Consider the following 26,363-nt stretch of genomic DNA (forward strand, 5'->3'; position numbering starts at 1 on the left):
CCACGCAGACAGCGCACAGACACAGCCAGTGTTTGCAGCAGTCTGACCTTCCAACACTTCCTGGCCCATTCAGGCCCACACTGTGCTCACCTCTTTGGCTCCAGGAGGGAGACCTTACAGGAGAGACTGTGAGTCTACAGGGAGCTGGCCATACCTTGTCCTGCCCGCTCATTCACTTCGTCTGCGTCCTGAAACTTGGTCACTTGGGTGAACAGAGTGGAGCGGTCCAGCGGCCAGCCGTTCCTCCGGCAGGTGGCCTGCACCAGGGCCGTGAGGTAGGACTCTGGGATGTGCAGCCCAGAGAGCCACATCACACTGGGCTCACTCTCGGTGGCCTGGAAAGGGAGGAGGTCAGGTGGTGGGAGCCTGGGGCTGCCATCAAATGCCAGGGTCACAGCTGGCAAAAGAGGCAGTTCACCTTAGAGGAAGAAAGAGGGTGTTGGGGCAGCTGGTGGCCCATTGGGAAAAACAAGCTGGATGGCCAAACTCCAGGTGGAGCAAAGACTTAAATACAAACAATAAACCACACTGAGGCTTTGCATTCTAACTGCAGGGGTCGAGGGTTCAATCCCTGGTCAGGGAACTAGGATCCTATATGCCATGGCACAGCCAAAAACAAAACAAAAATGAATAAATAAATAAATAAACCACAAAAGTACCAAATGAGATCTCCAGCGAATGTTTTCAGAATTATGGAGTGGGGAATGCAAAACTCAGAAGCCATGAAAGAAAAGACTGGTCTTTTTGACTACATTAAAATGTAAAACTCTCCTATGGAAAAAAATACACAAAATCAATAAGCTTGAGGCAAGCTGGGGAGGTATCTGAAACTCCAGCAGAGAAAAAGGGTAAATCCCCTTGATGTACAAAGAGCTCTTAAAAATCTATTTTAAAAGGTGGAAAACTTGCTAAGAATGAAATCCAAATACAAAAAGTCAAGTCACAGAAAAACACGCAAGGCCTGTAAACACGTGAAGGACATTCGGCCTCACCATAATTAAAGGAATACACATTCAAAATCTTGGATATTATTTTTTACCTATGAAGGAGAAAAAGGTCCAAAATATTAAGAACACACCATGTGGCAGAGAGGAGAGGAAATGTTCATTCTTGTACACTGTGGTGTCAAATTCTCTAGGAAACTATCTGACAAGAGCTGTCAGAATTTAAAACGCACACACCCGGATCCAATCCTTCCATTGTACGCAAGGAATATACTAACATGAGTCTCCAAAGGCACATGCAACAGAATGTTGTTTGTACTAGCAAAACCGAAAGCAAACAGACAAAAAAAGACAGGGACTTCCCTGGTGGCCCAGAGGCCAAGACTCTACGCTCCCAACACAAGGGGCCCAGGTTCCATCGCTGGTCAGGGAACTAGATCCCACATGCCGCAACTAAGACCCAGTGCAGCCAAATTTTAGAAGTTGACTTTAAAAAAAAAACTCCAATGATAACCACCTAAATATCCACTGGGGAAAGGATACAGGATACCTGTGAGCTGAAATTGCCTAGAGAGATCTCAGTGTAATACTTAGATGGAACAATTGCCAAGACAGACTCTTAGATGAATAAGTCATGAATAGGATGCTTCAGAGTCTTTAAAAGAAAGAAACAAAAGGAGAAAAAAATTACAGATATGCTTGCAGAGTCAGGGACCATTTCCAGAGCACCTAGTCAGCTCCGGACAGAGGTACTGCCAGAGATGGGAGGAGAAGTTGGGAGGTGGTTTGAGGGAGTCCTGGCCAAGCCTTGAACCAGCAAGCAGACCACTGCCCTCACTCACCCATGTCGTGTACTGGTTGAACCTCCGCAGAAAGTAGAGCATCCAGTTTCCGAGGGACTTTAAGGTGTCAGGGGCAAGCTTTCTCCAGATGTTAGGGATTTGCCCAAGAAAGAGAGACCTGGCTACGTCATCTAATTCACTGCTCATCCCAACTTCTCCGGCCAAGGCCTGTTGACAGAATCAAGAGCAATCAGACAAGACTAGGGGAAGACCAGGCACTCCACCTGGGCAGGAATCTGCACTTGAGGACCGGGCCTTACCCTCTGAAGTTCAGCCAGGGACCTGGCCATCCGTATGACGAGCTTGTTGAAGCGCTCCAGCTCCTGCAGGAGGACCACCGAGGTGGGGGAGATGCCCTGTCCAAGGTGCTTCCTGACCAGGTCCAAGTCAAAGACTTTGGGCATCTTGTTTTCTATGTCCTTGGCCACCTGGCTGATGTAATCGTCTCGGCTGATGCCAGCGCTGGATTCCCCTGAAACCAGGACACATTTTTAGAGACAGCAAGGCACCTGAGCATGGGACCCGGGCATCCAGTGCCTTCGATAGAAGGCACCAGCAATGTGGAAACTACCAGAAACCAAAGCAGCACGCTTTGGACCAATGCCCTTGGTCCCCCAGGAGCACAGTTGTCTGCAGGGGACTTTACCTGTCTGGGGCTGCAGCTCCAGCAGGTGAGCCCACATGTCTCGAGCCGCCTGCGTGTAATATCCAATCTCAGCATTGGGGTGAAGACCAAACACTTCAGGCGTGTTGGCCAGTGGAAGGGCCTCAATGGCTTCTATAAATGGAGAAAACATACAGCAGTTATACCTCTGTGCTGACCCCCCCACCCCCGATTTCTGAAGACCCACAGCCTTAACCTCCCAAGACACGTTATATTACTTTCCACTTCTTAAAGGGGTACATGCTTTTAAAATAAGAATTCAACACTACCATGTCCAAGCCAGCTCTAGGTGCATCTATTTTTTTTTTTTTTTTTGCCATGCCTTGCAGGATCCTAATTCTCCAATCAAGGATCACACCCAGGCCCACATCAGTGAAAGCCCAGAGTCCTCACCACTGGACTACGAGGGAACTCCCTCTATGCACAGCTTTTATGAAAATGGCCCAGTGAGGGGACTTCCCTGGTGATCCAGTGGTTAAGAATCTGCCTTGCAAAGCAGGGGATGCAGGTTCAATCCCTGGTTAGGGAACTCACATCCCCTATGCTATGGACTGACTAAGCCCACGTGCCTCAACTACTGAGCCTATGCACCCCAACAAAAGATCTTGCATGAAACAACGAATATACTACATTCTGTGACTAAGACCTGATGCAGCCAAATAAATGAATAAATTTTTTTAAATAAACAAAAATATATAAACTATATTAAAAAGAACATTTAGGATCATTAGATATATTCTAATAATAAATATATGACTTATAATAAACTGGGTTATTCAGATGTATTCTTCAAAAGTTTTATAAACTCTAAGCTTTCCTGGTGGCTCAGATGGTGAAGAATCTGCCTGCAGTGCAGGAGACCCGGGTTCAATCCCTAAGTCAGGAAGATCCCCTGGAAAAGGGAATGGCAACCCCCTCCAGTATTCTTGCCTGGAGAATTCCATGGAGAGAGGAGCCTGGCAGGCTCTAGTCCATGGGGTCGCAAAGAGTCAGACAGTACTGAGCGACTAACAAACACACATATATATCTTTGATCTCCTTCCCTTATCAGTATGTCCAGGGGATATATACAAATATGTTTGTATTTGAGTATAATAAACTGCTTTGCTTTCAAATATAAAATTAAATTTTTAAAAAATTAAAAAGAAAAGAAAATAGCTCTGTGAGTTTCCCAGGGACCACTCTGCCCTTCAGTGGAGAATCTGACATATGTACCATCATTCCAGGACAGGAAGTCTGAACTAACCCCATCAGGTCTAAGGCTAGGAAGAGCCTGCTGGGCTCCCCCTAAAAAGCATAAGAAAACACCCCCGACCTGACAAGGAACCCCAACAGTGGAGGGATCAGAAGAACCATCAAGCCAACCGCAGAAATCTGAACAGCTGGAATGTATGGGCTCCCTTAGGATAAAACATTTAGCATACTTTCTGATGACTGAGAAATCTCACCAACAAATTTTTCCTTGACATCCCCCGGGGGGATTTTGTAGTCCACTTCCTTGTTCCGGAAGAAGTGGAATGGCTGGAAAGTATCGAAGAGGAAGTCTCCCAGGTACTCGTCCATGTAGATGGTCAGGATACGCCGGTCAAAGCTGTCGATGGCCCGTCCTCCGTACATAACCTGACGGTAAAAAGAGTGAGAGCCGGTGGGAACCCAGACCTCCAGGGTGAACCCTAAGGTCCCAGCAGATAGCCCAGGGTCAAGCCCAGATGCACCCTCAGTGAGATTCCTGCCGTCTGGACACCGTGCAGCTCAAACCATACTCACCCACGGTGCCTTTGGGCTGCTATATACGAGAGGGCTTGTGTGCAGACTCATAGAGCCCGAGGTGACAGCAGTTCTTGTGAAATGCTGGGAGCCAGTGTGCAATTGGCCAAACTCCCCAAAACACAGCAAATAAGCAACAAAACAACGCAGGAAGCCAGCAGCCCCTTTTGTCTCTGGAATGGTGTTTTCTCTGTTTGAGCCACGTGCAGGCCACCGGGGAAGCTTTTCCACAAACGCTGTATAAGATCGTGGCCTCCAGAGTGGACCTCCGGGCCAGCTAAACAGGAGCAGTGCTCCAGTGATGTGCCTGAAGCATCCTAGGTGGGGAACGTGAGTCCCCAGGACAATAAGTCCAGGCCCCCCCGGTGAAGGTTGCTCACTTAGAATGAGGAATAATGGAGTGATGAACTGAGGTATTCATAGGGACCCAGGGGCCTTTGACTGACCGGCAGCAGGAGCAAGAGGATAGTCCCAGGGCTTTCCTGGTGGCTCAGTGATAAAGGATCCGCCTGCCAAGGCAGGGGATACAGGTTCAATCCCTGGTCTGGGAAGATCCCACATGCTGTGGAACAACCAAGTCCCGTGTGCCGCAGCTATTGAGCTTGTGCTCCAGAGCCCAGGAGCTGCAACTACTGAAAACCATGTACCTAGAGCCTGTGCTCCACAACAAGAGAAGCCCACAACAATGAGAACCCCATGCACTGCACCGAACAGGAGCCTCCACTCTCCGCAACTAGAGAAAGCCCAAGCAGCAACAGAGACTCAGCACAGCCAAAAAGAAATATCTTTTTTTTTTTTTTAAAGAAGAGAGACCCAGAGGGCTCAGAGGCCATGGACCAGGGGTGCCAGGCCATAGCCCGGCCCACCCCAGTGTGGGTGGGGGGTGGAGAGGTGCAGAGGGTCCCCAGGATGCTCCTACCTCTCCAATGAGGTACTTGAGGCTACCCCATGGGATCCGAGGGTCATGCTGCTGGAAGGCTTTTGTCAAGTATGTGTTCAGAATTTCCATGCAGACCTTAAAAGAGGAGGAACAGGCCTGGGTATCCACAAACCCACAGCCATCCAGGCTCTGATCGTTTTCTGAAAACGTGGGCAGGAACCACTGAGAGAGGAGTGTCCCTGGGCAGAGGCAGCAGCCGCATCTTCACCTGGAAGTCAGACTCGTTGAAGTCATAGTACACGTTCCAGCCGATCTTCCCGAACTTTCTCCTCTCCTGCACCACTGCATGGAAGAATGCCAACACATAGACCAAGGACTTGAAAGCCGGGTGTGGGCACTGGTCCAGCATTTCAGGAGAGATCTTGAAGTACGTGGCTCTCATGTTGAGTTTCAGGCCGTTGGGTGGCTCAGTCACAACCTGTCAGGAGGGGAGACAGATGGAGACGGAGACCCCAGACCCAGGAGCCAGGCTCTGAAGAATGGCCTTCTTGCCATCCTAACGGGGCGTCTTCCCTGTTTCCCTAATAGCGAAAGTCAAGGACACAGGCGAATGAGTTTTAAAAAACAAACCTAGATATTGGGGACTTTCCTGGTGCCCAGTGGTTAAGAATTCACCTTCCAAAAAAAAAAAAAAAGAATCCACCTTCCAACTCAGGGGACAAGGGTTTGATCCCTGTTGGGGGAACTAAGATCCCACATGCCACAGGTCAATTAACCCCGTGCGGAAATGGTAACCCATTCCAGTATTCTTGCCTGGAGAATCCCACAGACAGAGGAGAGTGGCGGGCAGTCCATGGGGCTGCAAAGAGTCAGACACAACTGAAGTGACTGAGCATGCACGCCACAAACGAAGCCCATGCATGACAGTGAAGACCCAGCCCAGCCACACACACACACACACACACACACACACACACACCCCAACCTAGATGTTGTTCCAGCTCTGCCCTAATTCATCAAATGACCCCAGGAAGGCTCTTTAAACCTCTTTCTGATTCATGGGATCCTGAAATGTAAAACAGAAGGAGGTACATTTTCCCTCTACCTGTCCCAGAGGCAGAGAGAGATGACAAAACCTTTCCCCAAAATGTCCCCGGAGACTAAGTTAAACAGGGCCTGTAAATCCCTTGAAACTTCTGTACACGAGCACTCAGGTTCTGTGGGCTGTGGGTGGGCCAATCATCAGAGATAAAAAGGAGGGTTAATAAATGTGAGGTCCGTGAAACCTAACCCACACGTGCTTTGGGGACATGCAGAAGGGATAAAGACAGGCCTGGGAATCATCACTGTCACCCAGTGATCATCACCTTATTCTGGACAGTGCTTCTCTCTGAAGAGAGAGATGGAATTGGGGAAGAGGGGTGCAAGGGGTCCCAACTCTATCCTACACACACACACACACACACACACACACAGATGTAGCAAAACTGGGAGGCAAACTGAGGAACTGAGCCATGGGCGCATCTGTTTATCCTACAGCCAGACCTTCAAGGACTTCTGCAAGATCCCGATGGGGAAGCCCTTGGTGGGGTCTGTGGTGAGCCACAGGCGGAAGTCAGGGTGGGGCTTGGTGATCCTCTCCAGGGACTTCTCCAGATCCTTCAGCCACTTGACCAAGAGATGGCAGTTCTGCAGCATCAGCCACTGCCCGCGAGCCACCGCCGTCTCCAGCAGCTGCAGGGCCACCTGGTCCGACGGAGACAGAAGGGAAGTGTCGGCGTCCCAAGGCTGCACCACCCCGTGCTCTCCCAGACCCTCCCCAAGCCCCCACAACCTGCTGGCCACTGCAGCAGAAGACACAAAGGAGCCGGCGGTCCCGGAGCCGCAGAGGGAGCCTCTGAAGATACAATCCTTGAGCATTCCTCCAGGTCACCCAGGCCCACTGGGCTGCACTCACTGGCCTCCCTCGGCACCCAGAGCTCCAACCTCAGACACATTGGCACCTGCCCCCTGACGGGGTGGCCTGGCCACTGGCAGCCAACAGTGACAGCCTGATCCAAAACAGGGTTGTTGCAAGGACCGAGGGAGGTGATCACCAGATGCGATGATGACCAGATTTGGAGGGACTTCCTGGTGGTCCAGTGGCTAAGACTCAAGCTCCCAATATAGGAGGCCCAGATCTGAGCCCTGGTCAGGGAACTAGATCCTACATGCCACAACTAAAGATCCTGCATGCCGCAACTAAGACCCAGCACAGCCTAATTAATTATTTTTAAAAAGAAAGTGCTTTGGAAATAGCAGAACATACTGTTGACAACATAAGGGTGCAAGCCCGGGAGATCACGGAAGGTCAGCTCTAGAACTACTGTTCACATTGTCATCATCGCTGTGACATTTGATTCCTGCTCCTTAGACTGGAAAAGCATGGTGCTGGTGTGTGGGTGGCACTCTTGCTTAAAGCCAGGCATTCGTGAATTCATTCCGGGACCTCAAGCACGTTTAGGGCTTGTTGCTTCCAAAAATGATTTACCTTTTCTTGACCTTGACCCATGGCAAGGAATTTGAGGCGGTTCCCTCCAAAACCACTGCGCTCGGCTAGTTTCATAAGGTCACTGGCAGGGTCCGAGCCGGGGCTCAGGATGAACACGATGGGCGAGTTGGGAGTGCTCTGCTCAAAGATGGCTTCAAAGCTGATCATCGGGGGCTGCACGTACCTGGGGAAAGAAACACGACTGGAAAATGCTCCTGGGAGGATAGCTCTGGGCAGGGACCGGCCAGCGTGACCAGTGCTCTGCCTGCCAGCATCTAGAACCTCTGACTACTCCTCTGATGTCGTTCTTTGCTCAGCCTTTCTTGTTAGGTATCCAGTGTTCATACACATCTTACTCCCTGGATGGTCAGCTCCTGGATCACAGGGACCTCTCTGCATAGCCCGATACATCCAGGCTGGGTTCAGGAGACCTGCTCTGTGCTGGGTGCCTTTTGACAGGCCAGCCTTCCAGGTGGACGTGCCCTGGGCACTGAACCCAGAAGTCCCCCACCAGCAGCTTCACAGGCATGTCCTGAATGGCCAATATATCAAGATTTTTAAAAATTAGTTGCCAGCACATAAACATTGGGAGATTTTGTGTAGAAATCCAAATTTCTAGTTTCCTTTGAAGAGTCAGAGATCTGGGTCCCCACCACCACCTGGCATCAGTCAGCAGAGGTTAACAGGCTACTGGCCAGGACTTGACCACTCCAGTTTGCCCCTGTCCCTATGCAGTCTCGTTCATGCATTTCCATCACCTACCAGCATATTTGAGTTTGTCACAGGCTTCCCAGGTGGCACCAGTGGTAAAGAACCCTCCTGGCAATGCAGGAGACTTAAGAGCCTCGGGTTCAATCCCTGGGTCAGGAAGATCCCCTGGAGGAGGGAATGGCAACCCACTCCCATATTCTTGCCTGGAAAATTCCATGGACAGAGGAGCCTGGCTGGCTACAGTCCATAAGGTCGCAAAGAATCAGACATAATTGAACCGACTGAGTACACACACACCCTAAATTACCCATCCAGCTTTGCACTTGATTCCAGAGCTTCCAATATGATAACCATCAGGTACATGTGGCTACTGAGGCCTTGAAGTGTGGCTAGTTCAAACTGAGATGTAGTATATTGTGCTGTATGAGTTTAAAGCCTTGATACCAAAAAAATTCAAAATATCTCCACTAATGATGTGTTAAGATTTTAATATTTGAGTTAAATACAATTATGTATTATTTAAATACACATATATATTATATTGTTATATATTAATATATTAGATTTTATATACTTATAATTGTTATTTATTTTCACCTGTTTCTTTTTTATAAATTTTTAATTGAAGCATAGTTGATTTATAATGTGTTCATTTCAGATGTACAGCAAAGTGATTCAGTTATAATATATATATTCTTTTTCAGATTCTTCTCCCACCTAGGTTATTACAAAATATTAAATAGTTTCCTGTGCTATATAGTAGGTCCTTGTTGTTTATTTATTTTATATATCATAGTGTGTATATGTTAATCTCAGATTCCTAGTTTATCTCTCCCCCCTCCCCACCTTTCCCCTTTGCTAACCATAAGTCAGCTTTCTATGTCTGTGAGTCTGTTTCTGTTTTGTAAATAAGTCCATTTGTATTATTTAATAATTAAATTCACTTATATACTATTAATTGTTGTTGCTGAGTTGCTAAGTCATGTCCGACTCTTTGGGATCCCATAGACTATAGCCTGCCAGGTTCCCCTGTCCATACAATTATTTACTATTAATACTTATTATTTATTTACAACATTGTTACATATGATGTACTATACTTATGTGCTTATGATAACCATTTCACCTGTTCCTTTTTGAATGTGGCCACCAGAAGACTTGAACTTACAAAAATGGTTCACATCGTATTTCTCTTGAATGGCGCTGTTCCTGAGTTGGCTACCAAATTGTGCTCCTAGACAGTCCTCTCCGGAGCTGGCCATGCCTGCCATCCGTAAGCCCAGGAGGAGGTAACATTAGGTATCCTGCCCCACAGAAAGGACCAAGCAGACACAAGCTCACTTACTTCTCTCCCATTGTTATAGTCACGTAGTCGGTCACGGCCCGATACACCCGGTCCACACGGAAACAGCGCAAAATAAGCAACTTCTGGAAAGCGGTGATGTTCACATCGTAACCCAGCGGGAATGGAAACTGCTCCAGGGAATCCAGGTCATACCACTGGGGAAAGCAAAGAATATGCACGGTGGCATCAACTCAGAAATGAGATAGGTCCCCTTTTTTAGGTGAAGATCCCCAAAGCCTCTGTAAAGGGATGAAATTTACAGGCAATGTTAGGTAGCTCTGTCATTTTTTTTACCAAAACTATGAACTTTAGAAAGAAAGGAACTGAGTCTTATTCACTGTTGAGTCTTTGAGTCCCCAGTGCCCATCAATGGACACAGTCAATCCACAGAGGCTCAGAAAGTGTCTTGGATACATGGATGGCTGGACAAATAGACGGATGAATGGATGGATAGATGGACAGATAGGCAAATGGATGGATGGATGGATGGACAGATATTAATAGATAAATGGATGGATGGATGGGTAGACAGATGGACAGATGGGTGGATGGATAGATGAAGGGGTGGATGGACAGAGAGATAAACATATGGACAGAAAGATGGATGGTTCTCCCACAAAACTAGCTGAACCAGATAAAGGAGGATTCCATCAGGGAGGTGGAGGGCCTTGGCTACCCTTTGCATGAGTCACTCAGAGACATATCTTCTCATTTGTAAGGACTTAGGCTACAGATTAAGCGTGGGGATTGCTGACATGTGAGGAAGGGAAGGAACAGAAAGGGAACATGAGCTCACCTCCTGCCAGACAGTCAGATGTTTCTCCACATCAGCAGGAAGATTCCCAAAGTTGTCCGGAAATATCTCTGATAGAAGAATGATATCTTCCCATCCCTGGTCAGACAACCAAGCACAGGGCTTGATTCGTTTGCTTTTCTCCAGGGAAATGTTTCCTAATGACAACAGGAGAGATGTAAACAGCTGACATCAACACACCAGGAAGTGTAAGCAGCTCTGTACTGGGACTTCTCTCACTCTGGGGGGAAATTCACTTCTCAAAATGGGTTGGAAAGAGAAGGGGGCATTGGCTTCCTCGTCACTGTCTGTGACTCCAGCCAGGAAGCTCTGAGTGGCTTCCAGTCTCAGGGTAGCCTTAAGGCAGAGCCTGGTTGCTCTAAATTAACTCGAACCATATCTGAGGCTGGAACTGTCAACTGAGATATTTACTAAAGCAGTGCTACTGGAAGTAAGATTTTAAGGATGGAAAATTATTGTTGTTGTTTAGCGAACAAACTCATATGCATGTGCACTGTGGGTCCAGGGAGTTGGAAAGCATGAAACAAGACAAGCTCATTACCTTTCAAGAAGAAATCTAATTCTTCCTGGGGGACTCTCCCCTCTGCTTGTTCTATCTTGATAGTCATATTGAAAGAAAAAAGTAACTTGTGCCTCTCAAACAACCCTGAAGGGAGACAACAGATGGGTCTGGATAAAATAAATGCATTTAAACACTAGGTTTCTTATGCACAACTTGCTTAAATTTCCGAGAAATGAAATGAAACACCTCAACTGCACAGTTAGGTGCATTTAACCATCTTTGCATTTGGTGTCCGTGAATATCTGAGTGCAAAAACTGACCTTGGGGACTTCCCTGGTAGTCCAGGGATTGGGAGTCTGCCTTCCAATGCTGGGGATACAGGTTTAATCCTCGGTCAGGAAACCAGGGTCCCACATGCCATGGGGCAACCTAGCCCACCCATCACAACTAGAGAGAAGTCCATGCACTGCAACTGGAGAGGTCTGCACACCCCGGTGAAGAGGCCTAGCATCGCATTTAAGACCCAGCACAGTCAAAAAACAAAAACAAAAAACACACGAACTCAACTGACAGTCATACTCGAAAGTGCAGTGGGCAGTGACCCTCACTTGTACGTATCAGAAATGGTCATGTCTCTGGGCAGCACTTACCACACCCTCCTGGGAAGAGGAGGGGGGTCCCCAAGCTGATGAAGGGCAGTATGATGGAGGTTCAGAGCCGCCTTCTGAATGAAGTGCTAGTCAGTTACCCAAAACTCAAAGCAAAAGTTCTTACAGTAGAAAAGAAGCTATTAGCAAACTTTCTATAAAGGGTCAGAGAGTGAATTATCTTGGCTCTGCAGACTAGACAGTCTCTGTCATAACTACTCAACTCTGCCTCTCTACTGTGAAAGCCACCATGGACGGATATCTATAGAAATGGGCATGGCTGTGTGCCAATAAAACTTTATTTACAAAAGCATACAGTGGGCCAGATTTGGCCAGTCTATTACAGAGCAGGCTCATTCCATCAACAGACTCTTTATGAATAGGAAGATGCAAAACAAATAGAGTTTTTTTTTTTTTAAACCAGAAAAAATATGTCCTGGAAAAAAAAAGTGTAAATCAAAATCTGAATTCTACTTTATATGTGTTAGAAGGATTGACCTATAGGAACAATAGTCCTCAACATTTCTCCTGCCTAACTGGTATGAGCTGAATTGTGTCTCCTGAAAATCTATAAGTTGAAGCTGTAATCCCCCAAACCTCAGAATTGGAGACAGGACTTCTAAGAGGTGATTAGGTTACTCAGCCATTAAAAAAAAAAAGAACAAAAGAACACTATTTGCAGTGACATGGATGGACCTAGGAATTGTCACACTGAATGAAGTAAGTTAAACAGAGAAAGACAAATATCACATGATAGCACTTCTATGTGGAATCTAAAAAATGGTACCAATGAAACTATTTACCAATCAGGACGAGTGCCACAGATACAGAAGACAAACTTATGGTTACCGAGGGGGAAAGGAGGTGGGGAGGGATAAATTGGGAGATTGGGGTTAACATACACACACATTTATAAAACAGGGCTTCTCAGGTGGCGCCAATGGCAAAGAACCCACCTGCTGACGCAGGAGACATAAGAGACATGGGTTCACTCCCTGGGTCAGGAAGATCCCCTGGAAGGGGCAATGGCAACCAATTTCAGTATTCTTGCCTGGAGAATCCCCACGGACAGAGGAGCCTGGAGGATCCCCACGGACAGAGGAGCCTGGAGGATCCCCGCGGACAGAGGAGCCTGGAGGATCCCCGCGGACAGAGGAGCCTGGAGGATCCCCGCGGACAGAGGAGCCTGGAGGATCCCCGCGGACAGAGGAGCCTGGAGGATCCCCGCGGACAGAGGAGCCTGGAGGGCTACAGTCAATATGGTCGCAAAGAGTCGGACACGACTGAAGAAACTTAACATGCACGCAGGTATGTATAAAATAGATAACTAATAAGGACCTCCTGTCTAGCTCAGGGAACTCTACTCAATACTCTGCAATGACCTATGTGCAAACAGAACCATAAAAAGGGGATATATGCAACTGATTCACTTGGCCGTACACCTGAAACTAACACAGCATTGTACAGCAACTGTACACCAATAAACATGAATTTAAAAAATAAAATGAGGCATTTAGGGTGGGTCCTCACCCAATCTAACTGGTGTTCTTACAAGAAAAAAACATTTGGACACACAGACAGATACACAGGGCACATTGGTCCTGATCATTGCAAAGAGGTACTTACCTGTACAGCCATAGTTATAGATGTTGAAGGTCAACGTGTCCATAATGTTCCTCAATCGCTTCATAAGAATGGAGTCAGGCAGCGACTTCTTAAGTGACAACCCGAAGACCTCCAGGAAGGCGATCAAGGAGTACTGGTACATGGAGTTGACAAGTGCCATCTCCGACAGCACGAAAAACAGGATGGCCCCCCTCCGGGCAGCCGGCCGGTAGCCGTCCCGCAGTCGGTCGATGTCCAGGGCTGTCTTCTCTGCCAGCTTGAGCTTTTCTGATACCTAAAGAAGAGGTGCACGTTGCCACTTATGGCCAAAACCAGGAAGACTTACGAACTAGGGGCAAAATGTAAGAAGTCGGAAGTGAGGGAGAGGGTGGCAGCAAAGAAACCCAGGAGGTGCTCATAGGAAGGGCTCCCACCCTCTTTCGAGGTGTAGGTAGGTATTTGTGGCTTGACTATCATGGCCTTGTGCCCCCTTCTTCTAATAACCATCCCTGAGTTTGATTTCGAGACACGAGTTCCTCCTTTCATTCATATGTGGGGCTCAACCCCATCTCTAGGAAAGCAGCGTGTGACTCAGGTCCCACTAATCCACACGTGGCATCCCAAGGCCATGGGAGTGATTCGGGATGAGCATGTGACATAGAAGATTCTCACGCTTCTCTTCGGGGAAAGTAAAGGGATCCAACCTGTGACCATGAGGGAAGCTCAGCTCCACAGGGAGGCAGAGAAGGAAGCCAACACAGCAGGAAGTCCAGCCCAGAAATGGAGAAACACTGTGTCTTAATGATGTTTGGAGTCCTGGATCCAGCCCTGCCTGAAGCCATTCTGGACTTACCTGATTTCTAAGAGGATAAATTCTCTTTGGACTTAAGGCAAGTGGGGCTGGGTTTTCCATCACTCTTGATTAAAAGAGGTTGACGTGAGGCACAGGGGTCCCTGGGAACACCTCTGAGACTCCAGGGCCAGGATGGAAGTATTTTCCATCCACTGCAGTTCATACCTCCGTAGCTTTGGATTTGGTCTCCTCTAGGGTCTGCACCAGCTCCACGTTGTCCAGCATGTTCCCCGTGGAGGTGGCCAGTTCCCGGAGGAGGGAGTCCTCCAGGTCCTTCAGCAGGTTCTTGTTCTCACTCGTCTCCTGGATGAGGTGCTCCCGCTGCTCCTCCAGCTCTCGCCTCTCGTAGGCCACCAGCACGCTCAGCAGCTGGTCCTCCAGGCCTTTCAGCGTGACTGGGGGGCAGAGGAGGCCCTTTATTGCCGTCCCCCCAACAAGCCGGTCCCTGTGTGTTCTCCCCAACTCAGTGGTGCCTGGGATGACAGGGGGGTGGGTCCAGCATCTCAGGAACATGAGGACTCACTCTTCTATCAAAACCATCTTTAAGGGAGGTTCAAAAGGGGAGGGCATATGTACACCTATGGCTGATTCATGTTGATGTTTGATAGAAACCAATGCAATTATCCTTCAATTAAAAAATAAATTCATTAAGAAACATTACAAAGCCCCAGGTGAAAACTGTTGGACAGAATAAAACAGAGATGCTGTTACATGGAGAGGTGAACAGCAAGAGAGATGATGCATTAAGATCAAATTCGGGGCTCCTACACTTGGGGGGACTCCTTGCTGAAAGCATAACCCAATTTTTTTTTGGCCATACCTCACGGCTTGTGGGCACTCAGTTCCCCAATCAGGGATCAAACCCAAGCCCTTGGCAGTGAAAGTGCCCAGTCCTAACCACTGGGCTGCCAGGGAATCCCCTAAAGCCTACGTACTTGATTAACCCATCTAGGAACCTGTGTGACCATCTAGAACATGTGGAAGATGACATTTGATTCCTAACAGAATTCAACTGAGAGGAAGAAGGAAACCTAAAACCAAGCCATATATTTAAACACACAAACAGAGAATAGCTTTCTGCCCCCGCAGAGAGGGGTCTCACCTGACTCCAAGTGTGAATGTCTGAGTCCTACGGTCCAGACTTATCATGTCTCAAGACACATAACTCGTTGCCTTCTACAGGACCCCAGAACTTTCTAGATGTTCCTTCCTCATTAAGAACTTCTAGGCATGTGTGCTCAGTTGCTCAGTCATGTCCAGCTCTTTGCAACTCCATGGACTGTAGCCCACCAGGCTCCTCTGTCCATGGGATTTCCCAGGCAAGAATACTGCAGTGGGTTGCCATTTCCTTCTCCAAGGGATCTTCCCAACCCAGGACTCTAACCTGGGTCTCCTGCATTGCAGACAGGTTCTTTACCTGCTGAGCTACTAGGGAAACCCAAGAACTGATGGACTGACTATGAAAGATGTGACTCGGAGAATGATTCACAATGAAATGAAGTCCCATGAGAACCTCCAGCTCCGATTGTGTCTCCACCTAAATTTGACACTGACCTTCTGTACATCCTTACCAGTATAATTGATCACCATGGCTTTCCCAAACACGGAAGGGCTGTATCTGGGGTTGGCCAGCTTGGTGTTCAGATACAGTCTGAAATTCGAATCATAGTCCACTTCCTTGTCTCCCAGAATGATAAACTGCCTTCCTTGGGAGACCTTGATGTTTTTTTCTAAGACGTTGTCAATCACCGGATCGATGTACTCATCGACGTCGTGGAACAGGAAGGGGGTCCCATACTTTATGGACATTTCCAGCTGCTTGAGGAAGTCGGGGTCATTAAAGGATGCCACCTGCAAGGGAGGGGAGGCAATGGCTAAGAATCAGCTGTCTTGCCAAATTCAAGGGGAAACAAAAATCCCTGGAGGTGGCAGTGGATGTGTGAGCACCTTGAAGGGAGGCAGAGGGGAAAACAGAACAGGGACAGAAGCAGAGTGTGCAACCGTATAAATTCAGAAATCCATGAGGTTCAGGCTCCGAGCAGCCTTATTGGAAAGCACAGTTCAGCAGCCAAAGGCAATCAGGAGAGGACCTCCCCAGTGGTCCAGTGACTAAGAATCCACCTTCTGGGCTTCCCCAGTGGCTCAGTAGTAAAGAATCCACTTGCCAAGGCAGGAGACACAGGTTCAATCCCTGCTTCAGGAATAGCCCACAAGCTATGGAGCAACTAAGCCCGTGCTCCACAGCTACTGAGCCTGCAGTCTGGATCCCGGGAGCCACAACCACTGAGCCCATGTGCCACAGCTACTGAAGCCCCCACAGCCTAGAGCTTGTGCAGTGCAATAAGAGAAGCCATCGCGACGAGACGCCCCAGTACCACAGCTAGAGAGTAGCCCCCACTTGCCGCAACTAGAGAAAGCCCACGCAGCAGTGAAGACCCAGCACAGTCAAAAACAATAAATAATTACATATATACATACCTCCACCTTCCAATGCAGGGGACTCAAGTTCGATCCCTAGTCAGGGAACAAAGATCCCACATGCCCTGGGGTAACAAAGCCCATGAGCTGCGACTAGAGAAAAGTCTGAATGCTGCAATGCAGACTCAGCACAGCCAAAATTTAGGGAAAAACGTGATCAGGAGAGAATCTCATCACATCTCTCAGAAAACCTCGAAAAGAGTCCAAACTGAGCCCACAAAAAATGTTTGCATTAATCTTCTCTTATTCACTTCCCTCCAAACCTTGCAACTGCTTCCTGATCTCTTTCCTCAAAACATCTATAAAAACTCTTCCTCTATTCCAGCCCCTGAGGCTTCCTCTTCCCTTCCTCTCTACCCTATTTTATTACATTGGTGTACTTAGCCTCTCACCCCATAAGTTGAACCCTCCCTCTTTAAGACATAGGATGGGAGATGTCCCTGGTGATCCAGTGCATAAGAATCCACCTTCCATTCCAGGGGACATGGGTTTAATCCCTGGCCTGGAAAGATGCCCCATGACGCAGGGCAACTAGGTCCATGTGCCACAACTACTAAGCCCTTGCTCTAGAGCCTACAAGTGGCAACAGCTGAAGCCCACAAGCCCTCTAGCCTGTGCTCCACAACAAGAGAAGCCACTGCAATGAGAAGCCTACTTACCGCAACTAGAGAGTAGCCCCTGCTCACTGCATCTAGAGAAAGCCCTCAAGCAGCAACAAAGACTCAGTGCAGCCAAAAATAAATAAATAAGAGTTATAATATCTATTTTTTAAAAAAGAGATAGGATGGGAATAGGAGTAGGAATGGGGGCTAGGAGTGGGCTGGCAATTGCAAAAACTCTCTGGCAGACTCAGGGAAGAGGGATGTCAAGAAATATTCCTGCATTAATGATACTTATCCCACAATAGCTATATGTGAAGTTTAGGGACAGATGTTCCCCTGACCTTGGGATGCTTCTTCTAAATGCATGTACATACCAGGAAGCAAGACCACAAAAAATAAGGAGAAGATTTTTAAAAATCATGAATTTGTTAATTATTTCAGTAATTGAGCCCCAGCAATTTCACCCAAGAAAATTAAAAACACACGCCCAAAAAACTTGCACATGAATGTTCACAGCAGCACTATTTAGGACAGCCAAAGAGTAGAAAAAACACAAATGTCCATCAGCTGATATATAGATAAACAATTTGTGGTCCATCCATGCAATGGACTAATATTAAGCCCTGAGAAGGAGTGAATTACTGTTACACACTACAATATGTGTTGATTAAGTGTTTGGAAACACTGTAGTTACTGCTTAACACATATCTTGGAGACAAAATGCATCCCTCAAACATTTATGGAGTCCCCTGTTAGATTCTGGGTTCTGCTGAGCCCTGGGCTTGAACAAAGTCTTTTAAAAATGTTGGATTTGCTAAGCAGGGAAAATTAACTTTGAAAAACATGCTGCTAAGTGAAAGAAGACAGTCACAAAAGGCCACAGGCTGTATGATCCCATTCACTGGAAATGTCCAGAATACACAAATCTATAGAGATGCATAAAATATCAGTGGTTGTCAGAGGCTGGGGGTGGGTGAGTGGGCAGGAGGGGAAATGAAAGTTTGGGAGGTGGTGATAGCTAAAGGACACAGTATCTTTTGGGGGGGAGTGATAAAAACTGGTCCCGGTAATTATTACACAACTCGGTGTGTAATATACTAAAACCCACGGAACTGTATGCTTCCAATGGGGGAATTGTATGGTAGGCAAATTTTATCTCAATCAAGCCCCTCCCCTGCCCTCCAAAAAGAAAGTGATCAAGCAGCTAAGGCCTCCCAGCCCTGCACTGCATTGGCGGGATGCAAAGATGAATAAAGAACTGCTTTTGCCTGGACATGGAACAACAGACTGGTTCCAAATCGGGAAAGGAGTACATCAAGGCTGTCACCCTACTTATTTAACTTAAATGCAGAATACATCATGGGAAATGCTGGGCTGGATGAAGCACAAGCTGGAATCAAGATTGCCAGGAGAAATATCAATAACCTCACATACTCAGATGACACCATCCTTATGGCAGAAAGAGAAGAAGAACTAAAGAGCCTCTTGATGAAAGTGAAAGAGGAGAGTGAAAAAGTCGGCTTAAAGCTCAACATTCATAAAACCAAGATCATGGCATCTGGTCCCATCACTTCATGGCAAATAGATGGGGAAACAATGAAAACAGTGACAGACTTTATTTTCTTGGGCTCCAAAATCACTGTAGATGGTGACTGTAGCCATGAAATTAAAAGATGTTTGCTCCTTGGAAGAAAAGCTATAACCAACCTAGATAGCATATTAAAAAGCAGGGACATCACTTTGTCAACAAAGGTCTGTCTAGTCAGAGCTATGGTTTTTCCAGTAGTCATGTATGGATGTGAGGGTTGGACTATAAAGAAAGCTAAGCACCGAAGAATTGATGCTTTTGAACCATGGAGTTGGAGAAGACTTGAGAGTCCCTTGGACTGCAAGGAGATCAAACCAGTCAATCCTAAAGGAAATCAGTCCTGAATATTCATTGGAAGGACTGATGCTGAAGCTGAAACTCCAATACTTTGGCTACCTGATATGAAGAACTGACTCACTGGAAAAGACCCTGATGCTGGGAAAGACTGAAGGTGGGAGGAGAAGGGGACAACAGAGGATGAGATGGTTGGATGGCATCACCAACTCAATGGACATGAGTTTGAGCCAGTTTCAGGAGCTGGTGATAGACAGGGAAGCCTGGCGTGCTCGCAGCCCATGGGTTGCGAAGAGTCAGACACGACTGAGTGACGGAATGGACTGAACTGATTGCCTTTAGGTGCTTGCAGGCTGGGAGGCAACACACAGGGCAAAAAAAACGTTAGTCGCTCAGTCGTGTCCGACTCTTTGTGACCCCAGGGACTGTAGCCCACCAGGCTCCTCTGTCCCTGGGATTTCCCAGGTAAGAATACTGGAACGGGTTGCCATTCCCTCCTCCAGGGGATTTCCCGCCCCAGGGATTGAAGCTGGGTCTCCTGTATTGCAGGCAGATTCTTCACTGTCTGATTCACCAGGGCAAAGGGCAGGGTCAGATTCAAGGTGGTTCACAAGCCACCCTCCAAGACTCAATGGGGTGGAGGGCCCAGGAGGGGGACAATCTGCCTCGGGATGGTGGCATTTCAGCTTGGCCTTGCTGGAGGCTCGGGAATACTGGGGAGAAGAGAGCTGGGCCCCAGGGCAGCAGGAGGGCGAGGACATGGAGGGAGAGGGCGGCCGTACCCGCAGGTTGTTCTTCTCCTCTTTTCTCTTTATCCAGTTGAGGGCCTGCTGCTGGGGGTCGATGCAGAGGGGGAAGCGGCTGGCCCGGGTGGTGAGGATGCCATTCTGAACCGAGAGCTCGTCGGGGGGCAGCCCCTGGGAGCCCCACCTGGAAGGGACAGCAACAGGGGAAATGGGGACTTTTCTGGCCAAGTTGTGAACTGACCGGGAGCATCCAAATCGGGGGAGCTGGGTGGTCAGCACTCCCTGCAGTCTCTGTGAAGGTGGGTCAGGCAGGCACACCGCCAGCTCTGCACGCTGCCCCAAGGCTCCCCTGGTCCTCCCAGCTCAGTCACCCTCACCTGCTGATCTCCACGTCGTCCGTGAGCAGGTTCTCCAGTCGGAAGGGCTGGCTCAGGGGTATCCCCCGCTCCAGGATGTCGTTCTGCCACACCTGGTTGACCATCTCGTCCCGGAATTCCCACGTGAAGGCGCCCTCATAGCTCAGGAAGGCTGCGCACAGTAGGCAGTCGCCCAGCAACTTCACCCGCCGGTGCATCAGCTCGTCCAAATCATTCAGCCACCTGGTACAGGAGACCGGAGACAGGGGCTGCCCTGAGTCATCACCTTCCAGCACAACCCAAAGGAACCTTCTAGAAGAACTAGCCTGACATATGGTCAGGAAGGGTCTCACCAGAAGGAAACATTTCCTAAGATACTCTTTTCTTGTTGAGAACAGAGATCACTGGCTTACTTTGCCAGTTCCCCACCTAACAAACCCAGTGTTTTCAAAGGCTTTGTTCAATCCCAGGTGCCCAGCAGAACCCAGCATCTAACAGGGGCCTCGATAAATGTTTGGGGGATACATTTGGCCTCAAAGATATGCATTAAGTTGTAATTGAACTGTTTCCGAACACCTAAGCAATAACTTATAAACACGCCCAGCAGAGCATGAGCCCTATCCTACTGGGTGACAAAATTCTGACCAAGAAAAAAGAAAGCAGGTGTTTCATTTGGGCTCTTCTGGCAAGCAGCCAAAGTCTTCTGGATTTTATTTGTTAGTGTCTATTGGGCTATGCTGGGTGTTCATTGCAGCACGTGGGGTCTTCTCGATCTTCATCAGGCCATGGGATTTTGGGGGGCATGGGAAGTCTTCAGTTCGCGGCATGTGGGATCTAGTTCCCTGACCAGGGCTGGAACCCAAAAGAAAGAAAGCTCTTAAGTCTTGTCCGACTCTTTGAGACCCCGTGGACTGCAGCCCACCAGGCTTTTCTCTCCATGGGAGTCTCCAGGCAAGAATACTGAAGTGGGTTGTCATTTCCTTCTCTAGAGGAACTTCCAGGCCCAGGAATTGAACCCAGGTCTCCCATACTGCCAGAAGATGCTTTACTGACTGAGCTATACGTGAAGCTATGTAGGATGGAACCCGGGCCCCCTGCATTGGGAGCATGGAGCCTTAGCCACTGGGCCACCAGGGAAGCCCTACTAGATTTTAGACATATTGAAAATGGTTTGTTTCCCACAAGCAAACAATATTTTCCAGCGTTTTCCATACATTTTTTACAGGTTTCAGGTTAGAAACTGCGTCACATCCAGCAGACCATCTATGGCGCAGTGATCCTCTTGCCAATAAGCATCAAACCTGCTTAAAAGTGAAGGTCAGGAGTGAACCAGCCACAAGGAGCGCCAGCAACAGAGAAGGTCCTCCTTCAGACGGGTCCAGAAGGGACTTGGGGTTAAAGGTCATCAAGAAACAAACATTCTGTTCAGTGTGGAGATTCCTTAAAAAACTGGAAATAGAACTGCCATATAACCCAGCAATCCCACTACTGGCCATACACACCAAGGAAATCAGAATTGAAAGAGACACGTGTACCCCAATGTTCATTGCAGCACTGTTTATAATAGCCAGGACATGGAAGCAACCTGGATGTCCAGCAGCAGACAAATGTATAAGAAAGTTGTGGTACATGTACACAGTGGAATATTACTCAGCCAATAAAAAGAATAAATTTGAATCAGTTCTACTGAGGTGGATGAAACTGGAGCCTATTATACAGAGTGAAGTAAGTCAGAAAGAAAAACACCAATACAGTATACTAATGCATATATATGGAATTTAGAAAGATGGTAACGATGTCCCTATACGTGAGACAGCAAACGAGACACAGATGTACAGAACAGTCTTTTGGACTCTGTGGGAGAAGGCAAGGGTGGGATGATCTGAGAGAATAGCATTGAAACATGTATATTATCATATGTGAAACAGATCGCCAGTCCAGGTTGGATGCATGAGACAAGTGCTCAGGACTGGTGCACTGGGATGACCCTGAGGGATGGGATGGGGAGGGAGGTGGGAGGGGGGCTCAGGATGGGGGACACATGTACACCCATGGCTGATTCATGTCAATGTATGGCAAAACCAATACAATATTGTGAAGTAATTAGCCTCCAATTAAAATTTAAAAAAAGAAACAAACACTCCCAGGCTCCAGGGCACTGGTTTCTCCCAGTCTCCACTGCTGCACTGCCTCTCCTTAACAGTCATTCAGTAAATAACACTAGAGACCTAATTTTAAAAGAAGATACATAGATATAGATATAGATATATGAGACTTCCCTGATGGTGCTGTGGTTAAAACTTTTCCTTTCAAGGGGGTTCGATCCCCGGTCACGGAACAAGGATCCCACATGCCTCACGGCCAAAATACCAAAACATAAAATAGAAGCAATATTGTAACAAATTCAATCAAGACTTAAACATCAAAAAATCTTAATTAAAAAAAAAGAATCTATAAAATAGGCATGATCCACCTTAGACATGACAATAGTAAAATCAGAACTTTGTCACATGGTTTTCAGCTCAAAATGCAGTGTGGAATAGATTCCATATGGCAAGAAATTCTGTTGCTGATGTTCACTCACAAACCACAGAGTTTTCAGACTTCCTCTGGTGGTCCAGTGGTTAAGACTCTGTGCTAGCAATGCAGGGTGCCTTGGGTCGATCCCCAGCCAGGGAACTGGATCCCACAGACCACGACTAAGACCCAGTGCAACAAAGAAACAAACAAATAAATATTAATTTTTTTAAAATCCCCTCAAAATGTGGCTTACAGCCACTTAGCACGAGGGCCCATTGCGCAGGCTGACCTGACGTTCTCCGACCCCAACCCCGAGATGAGCTTGTCGGCCGCGATCAGCCGCCTCTCCATGATCTCAGCTTCCTCTTGCAGCTTCTGCTTCTCCAGGATGGCCGCCTCATATTTGGCCCCCAGAGCTTCCAGTTCCCTCTGGATCGCTGCCAGCTCATTCTGGATCTTCTCCAGCTCACGTTTGGTAAGGTAAAAATTCCGCTCCAGCCTGGCCACCTAAGTGAAGATAATTTCCAAAACAGTGGGCAAAAGGACAGTCGTGAGGTAGGAATAAGACAGTCTCACATCTGGCTTATGTCCACCTGCATTTTTTTTTTTTTTTTTTTTGGCCATGCCATGCAGCTTGTGGGTTCTTAGTTCCCCGACCAGGAATTGAACCCAGGCCCATGGCAGTGAAAGCACAGAGTCTTAACCACTGAACTGCCAGGGAATTCCTCCACCTGCATTTCTATCATCGTCCCTCTCCTCTGGGGCCACCCATAGCAAGGCACATGACTTCTCCTCTTAGGAATCTTTTCAATGCTTTAATGCAAAATCACACATCCCATTCGAAAAAAGATGTCCTGTACTGAGTTAGCAGACAACTTAACTTTCATGTGAATTAAGGTCCCAGTAAGAGGACCCTGTGAGTATAAGTCCAAAACTCAAAAAATGCACTGAAGATTGTGTGCATGTTTGTGTGTGTGTGTGTTCAGTAACATCAATCATATCCAACTCTTTTGTGACCCTAGTGGACTGTAGCCCACCAGGCTCCTCTGTCTATGGGATTTTCCCGTCAAGAATACTGGAGTGGGTTGCCATTTCCTTCTCCAGGGGATCTTCCTGACTCAGGGATCGAAGCTTCATCTCCAGCGTCTCCTGCATTGCAGGCGAATTCTTTACCACTGAAGCACCAGTGAAGCCCTGCATTGAAGATACTACCAGTCCTATTATGGGTTCTAAGTTTTCTGAGTGACAAAATCCTGAGTTAAAAAGCAATGTCAAAATATGTCTTGGGCATTCCCTGGTGGTTCAGTGGTTAAGAATTCACCTTTCAATGCAGGGGACATAGGTTTGATCACTTGTAAGGTAACTAAGACCCCACATGCCTTGGGGCAACTAAGCTGGAGTGCTGCCATTACTGAGCCACAATCAGAGAAAAGCCTGCATGCCACGACTAAGATCGTACACAGCCAAAAATAAATAAATAAAAACACGTCTCAAAATGATGGAATCAACCTTGTACAATTCTCTTTGTGTTGTGTCTTCTGTATGTTACTTTGACCCAGTGGTTCTCAACAGGGACTTATTTTGCTTCCCCCAAGGGACACATGGCAAAGTCTGGAGACATTTCTGGTTGTTGAAACTTGGGGGCATCTAGTGGGTAGAGGCCAGGGATGCTGTTCAACATCCTACAATGCCCAGGATAGCTCCACAAAATAAAAAAAGATCCAATCCAAAATGACAATAGTGCCAAGGATGAGAAACCCTGCATTAGCCCTCCCTCGGGAATGATTTTTACCCTCTTTTATTCAAAAATCTTTCACAATGTTATATGGGAGAGGAGTCTGGGGGAGAATGGATACATGTATGGCTGAATCCCTTTGCTGCCCACCTGAAACTATCACAACATTGTTAATCAGCTATACTCCAATATAAAATTAAAAGTTTAAAAAAACCTTTCAGCCTTTGGCTCTGTCAGTTCACATTACATCTAAATGAGAGCTGTATGTACTTGGGGAAAAATGTTTATGTGGTTTGAAATCAGAATCTTGCCAGAATTTTTCCAGTAAAGCTGTGGACACATTCATTCTGACTCCAAAATGATCTCTTGGCAGAAGTGAGCAGGGCTTACAGATGGGCAGTACCTTGTCTCTCTTGGGCTTGATTTCTTTAAAAACATCACAGTAGCCCATCACAGCTTCAACAAACTTCAGCATCCCCAAGCCTGCCTTGCTCACGGCTTCCATTTCCTCGGTCGTGGTATTGAGGGTCTTCAAGAGGCCTAGAGGTCAAAGACGCAATGATCTCAATGAGCAGTGAGCTTTGTCTCGGGAGAATAAAATGAGAAAGAAGCTAACTATGAACAAAGCAAGTGTAACTAGTTCCTTACTCCCTGGTAATCCTGTGAGAGGGATTGGACAGCTCTCCCCCAGATAACAGGTGGATCCAACCTTAAATGAGTTCTTTGTGAGTGGCTGTTTAAGATGTGAGTAAGGGGCACAGGTTACTGCCCTCCAGGACATCCTATGACACAGGCACTTCTATGTGACACCCAGAAGGCCCTGGAGACCCAAGGCATCAGTGAGGACTCCTAACTGGGCACCAAGGTGGCTCAGAGCTGGCAGTGAACTGGGATTCATTTAACTGTCATTATGGGGGCTCCATCACCTCCACCTGCCCCCTCACTCTGGAAGGAACTTCACCTAAACGGAAACCCATCCAAGGATCGGGTAAAGAGAGCCCCTTGGACTTCTGTAGCTGTTGTTATCCTCCCGGTTTTAATTAGTTTTGTTTTTAAGTGGCTGAAAAAATGCACTGATGATAAAGTCCTGAATAAGCCATCATGATAAACAGTGACACAATGAACTTTTATATGCCTGAAGACTAACATCATTCCCTCTGGCTAAGCTCTGGGGGCGGATCAGGAGTCAGGCTTAGCAGGAACTGTGTGGCTTCTGTAACTGAAAAGAAGGGAATGGGGTGGGTGGTGCTGGCTCCTCCTCCTTGCCCACCCCCCAGGGACCCGTGGAAGACTTCATACAGGCAAGAGGCACAAGGAGAGTAGTCAAGGTTAGACCAGTTCTTTTTTTTCTCCCCTGAATATCCATTATGCCTAACTGAGCTGAAATTCACATAACGTAAAATGAACCATGTGAAAGTGTATACATGTCAGTGGCATCTAGTAGAGTCACAAGATTCTGCAGGCCTCATCTCCACCTAGTTGCAAGACATTCTCATCATCTCAAAAGGAAACTTCACAGCTTTTCAGCAATCAACCCATTTCCCCTCCCCAGACACTGGCAAGCATTGATGTGCTTTCTGTCCCTATGGATTCACCTATGGGTATTTCATATAAATGGAGTTACAATATGTGACCTTTTGTGCCTGACTTCTTTCACTCGGCATCACATATTTGAGGTTCATCTATGTTGTAGCGTACAGTGGCTAAAACATAAGTGATGCTCACTCCTTTTTTATGACTGAATAACATTCCACTGTGTGGGTATGTTTTTTCTTGTTATCCATTCATCTGCTGATAGGCACGTGGGTTGTCTCCACCCATCACTGGCTATTGTCAGTAATGCTGTCAGGGACATTGCACATAAGCTTCTGTTTGAATATGTATTTTCTATTCTTTTGGGTATATACATAGGAGTGAAATGGTTGGGACACATGGTAATT

At 47.3% G+C, this 26,363-nt stretch overlaps 1 protein-coding gene across 1 annotated transcript in view; it reads right to left on the reverse strand.

Moving 5' to 3' along the window:
• Positions 1-26,363, reverse strand: part of DNAH10 (dynein axonemal heavy chain 10) — a 153,602-nt gene that overhangs the window by 2,560 nt on the left and 124,679 nt on the right. The window contains exons 59-77 of the mRNA XM_070475137.1: positions 24,827-24,963; positions 22,978-23,195; positions 20,190-20,411; positions 19,849-19,996; positions 15,676-15,955; positions 14,270-14,499; positions 13,273-13,546; positions 11,039-11,143; positions 10,480-10,634; positions 9,684-9,838; positions 7,628-7,811; positions 6,643-6,843; positions 5,366-5,575; positions 5,137-5,232; positions 3,899-4,070; positions 2,433-2,564; positions 2,047-2,258; positions 1,787-1,954; positions 155-335 (exon numbers count right to left, since the gene is read on the reverse strand). Coding sequence (XP_070331238.1) covers positions 155-335; positions 1,787-1,954; positions 2,047-2,258; positions 2,433-2,564; positions 3,899-4,070; positions 5,137-5,232; positions 5,366-5,575; positions 6,643-6,843; positions 7,628-7,811; positions 9,684-9,838; positions 10,480-10,634; positions 11,039-11,143; positions 13,273-13,546; positions 14,270-14,499; positions 15,676-15,955; positions 19,849-19,996; positions 20,190-20,411; positions 22,978-23,195; positions 24,827-24,963 — 3,480 coding nt within the window. The remainder of the gene's footprint in view (positions 1-154; positions 336-1,786; positions 1,955-2,046; positions 2,259-2,432; positions 2,565-3,898; positions 4,071-5,136; positions 5,233-5,365; positions 5,576-6,642; positions 6,844-7,627; positions 7,812-9,683; positions 9,839-10,479; positions 10,635-11,038; positions 11,144-13,272; positions 13,547-14,269; positions 14,500-15,675; positions 15,956-19,848; positions 19,997-20,189; positions 20,412-22,977; positions 23,196-24,826; positions 24,964-26,363) is intronic.

The sequence above is a fragment of the Odocoileus virginianus genome, chromosome 12 (assembly GCF_023699985.2).
Source record: "Odocoileus virginianus isolate 20LAN1187 ecotype Illinois chromosome 12, Ovbor_1.2, whole genome shotgun sequence".
Taxonomy (NCBI): domain Eukaryota; kingdom Metazoa; phylum Chordata; class Mammalia; order Artiodactyla; family Cervidae; genus Odocoileus; species Odocoileus virginianus.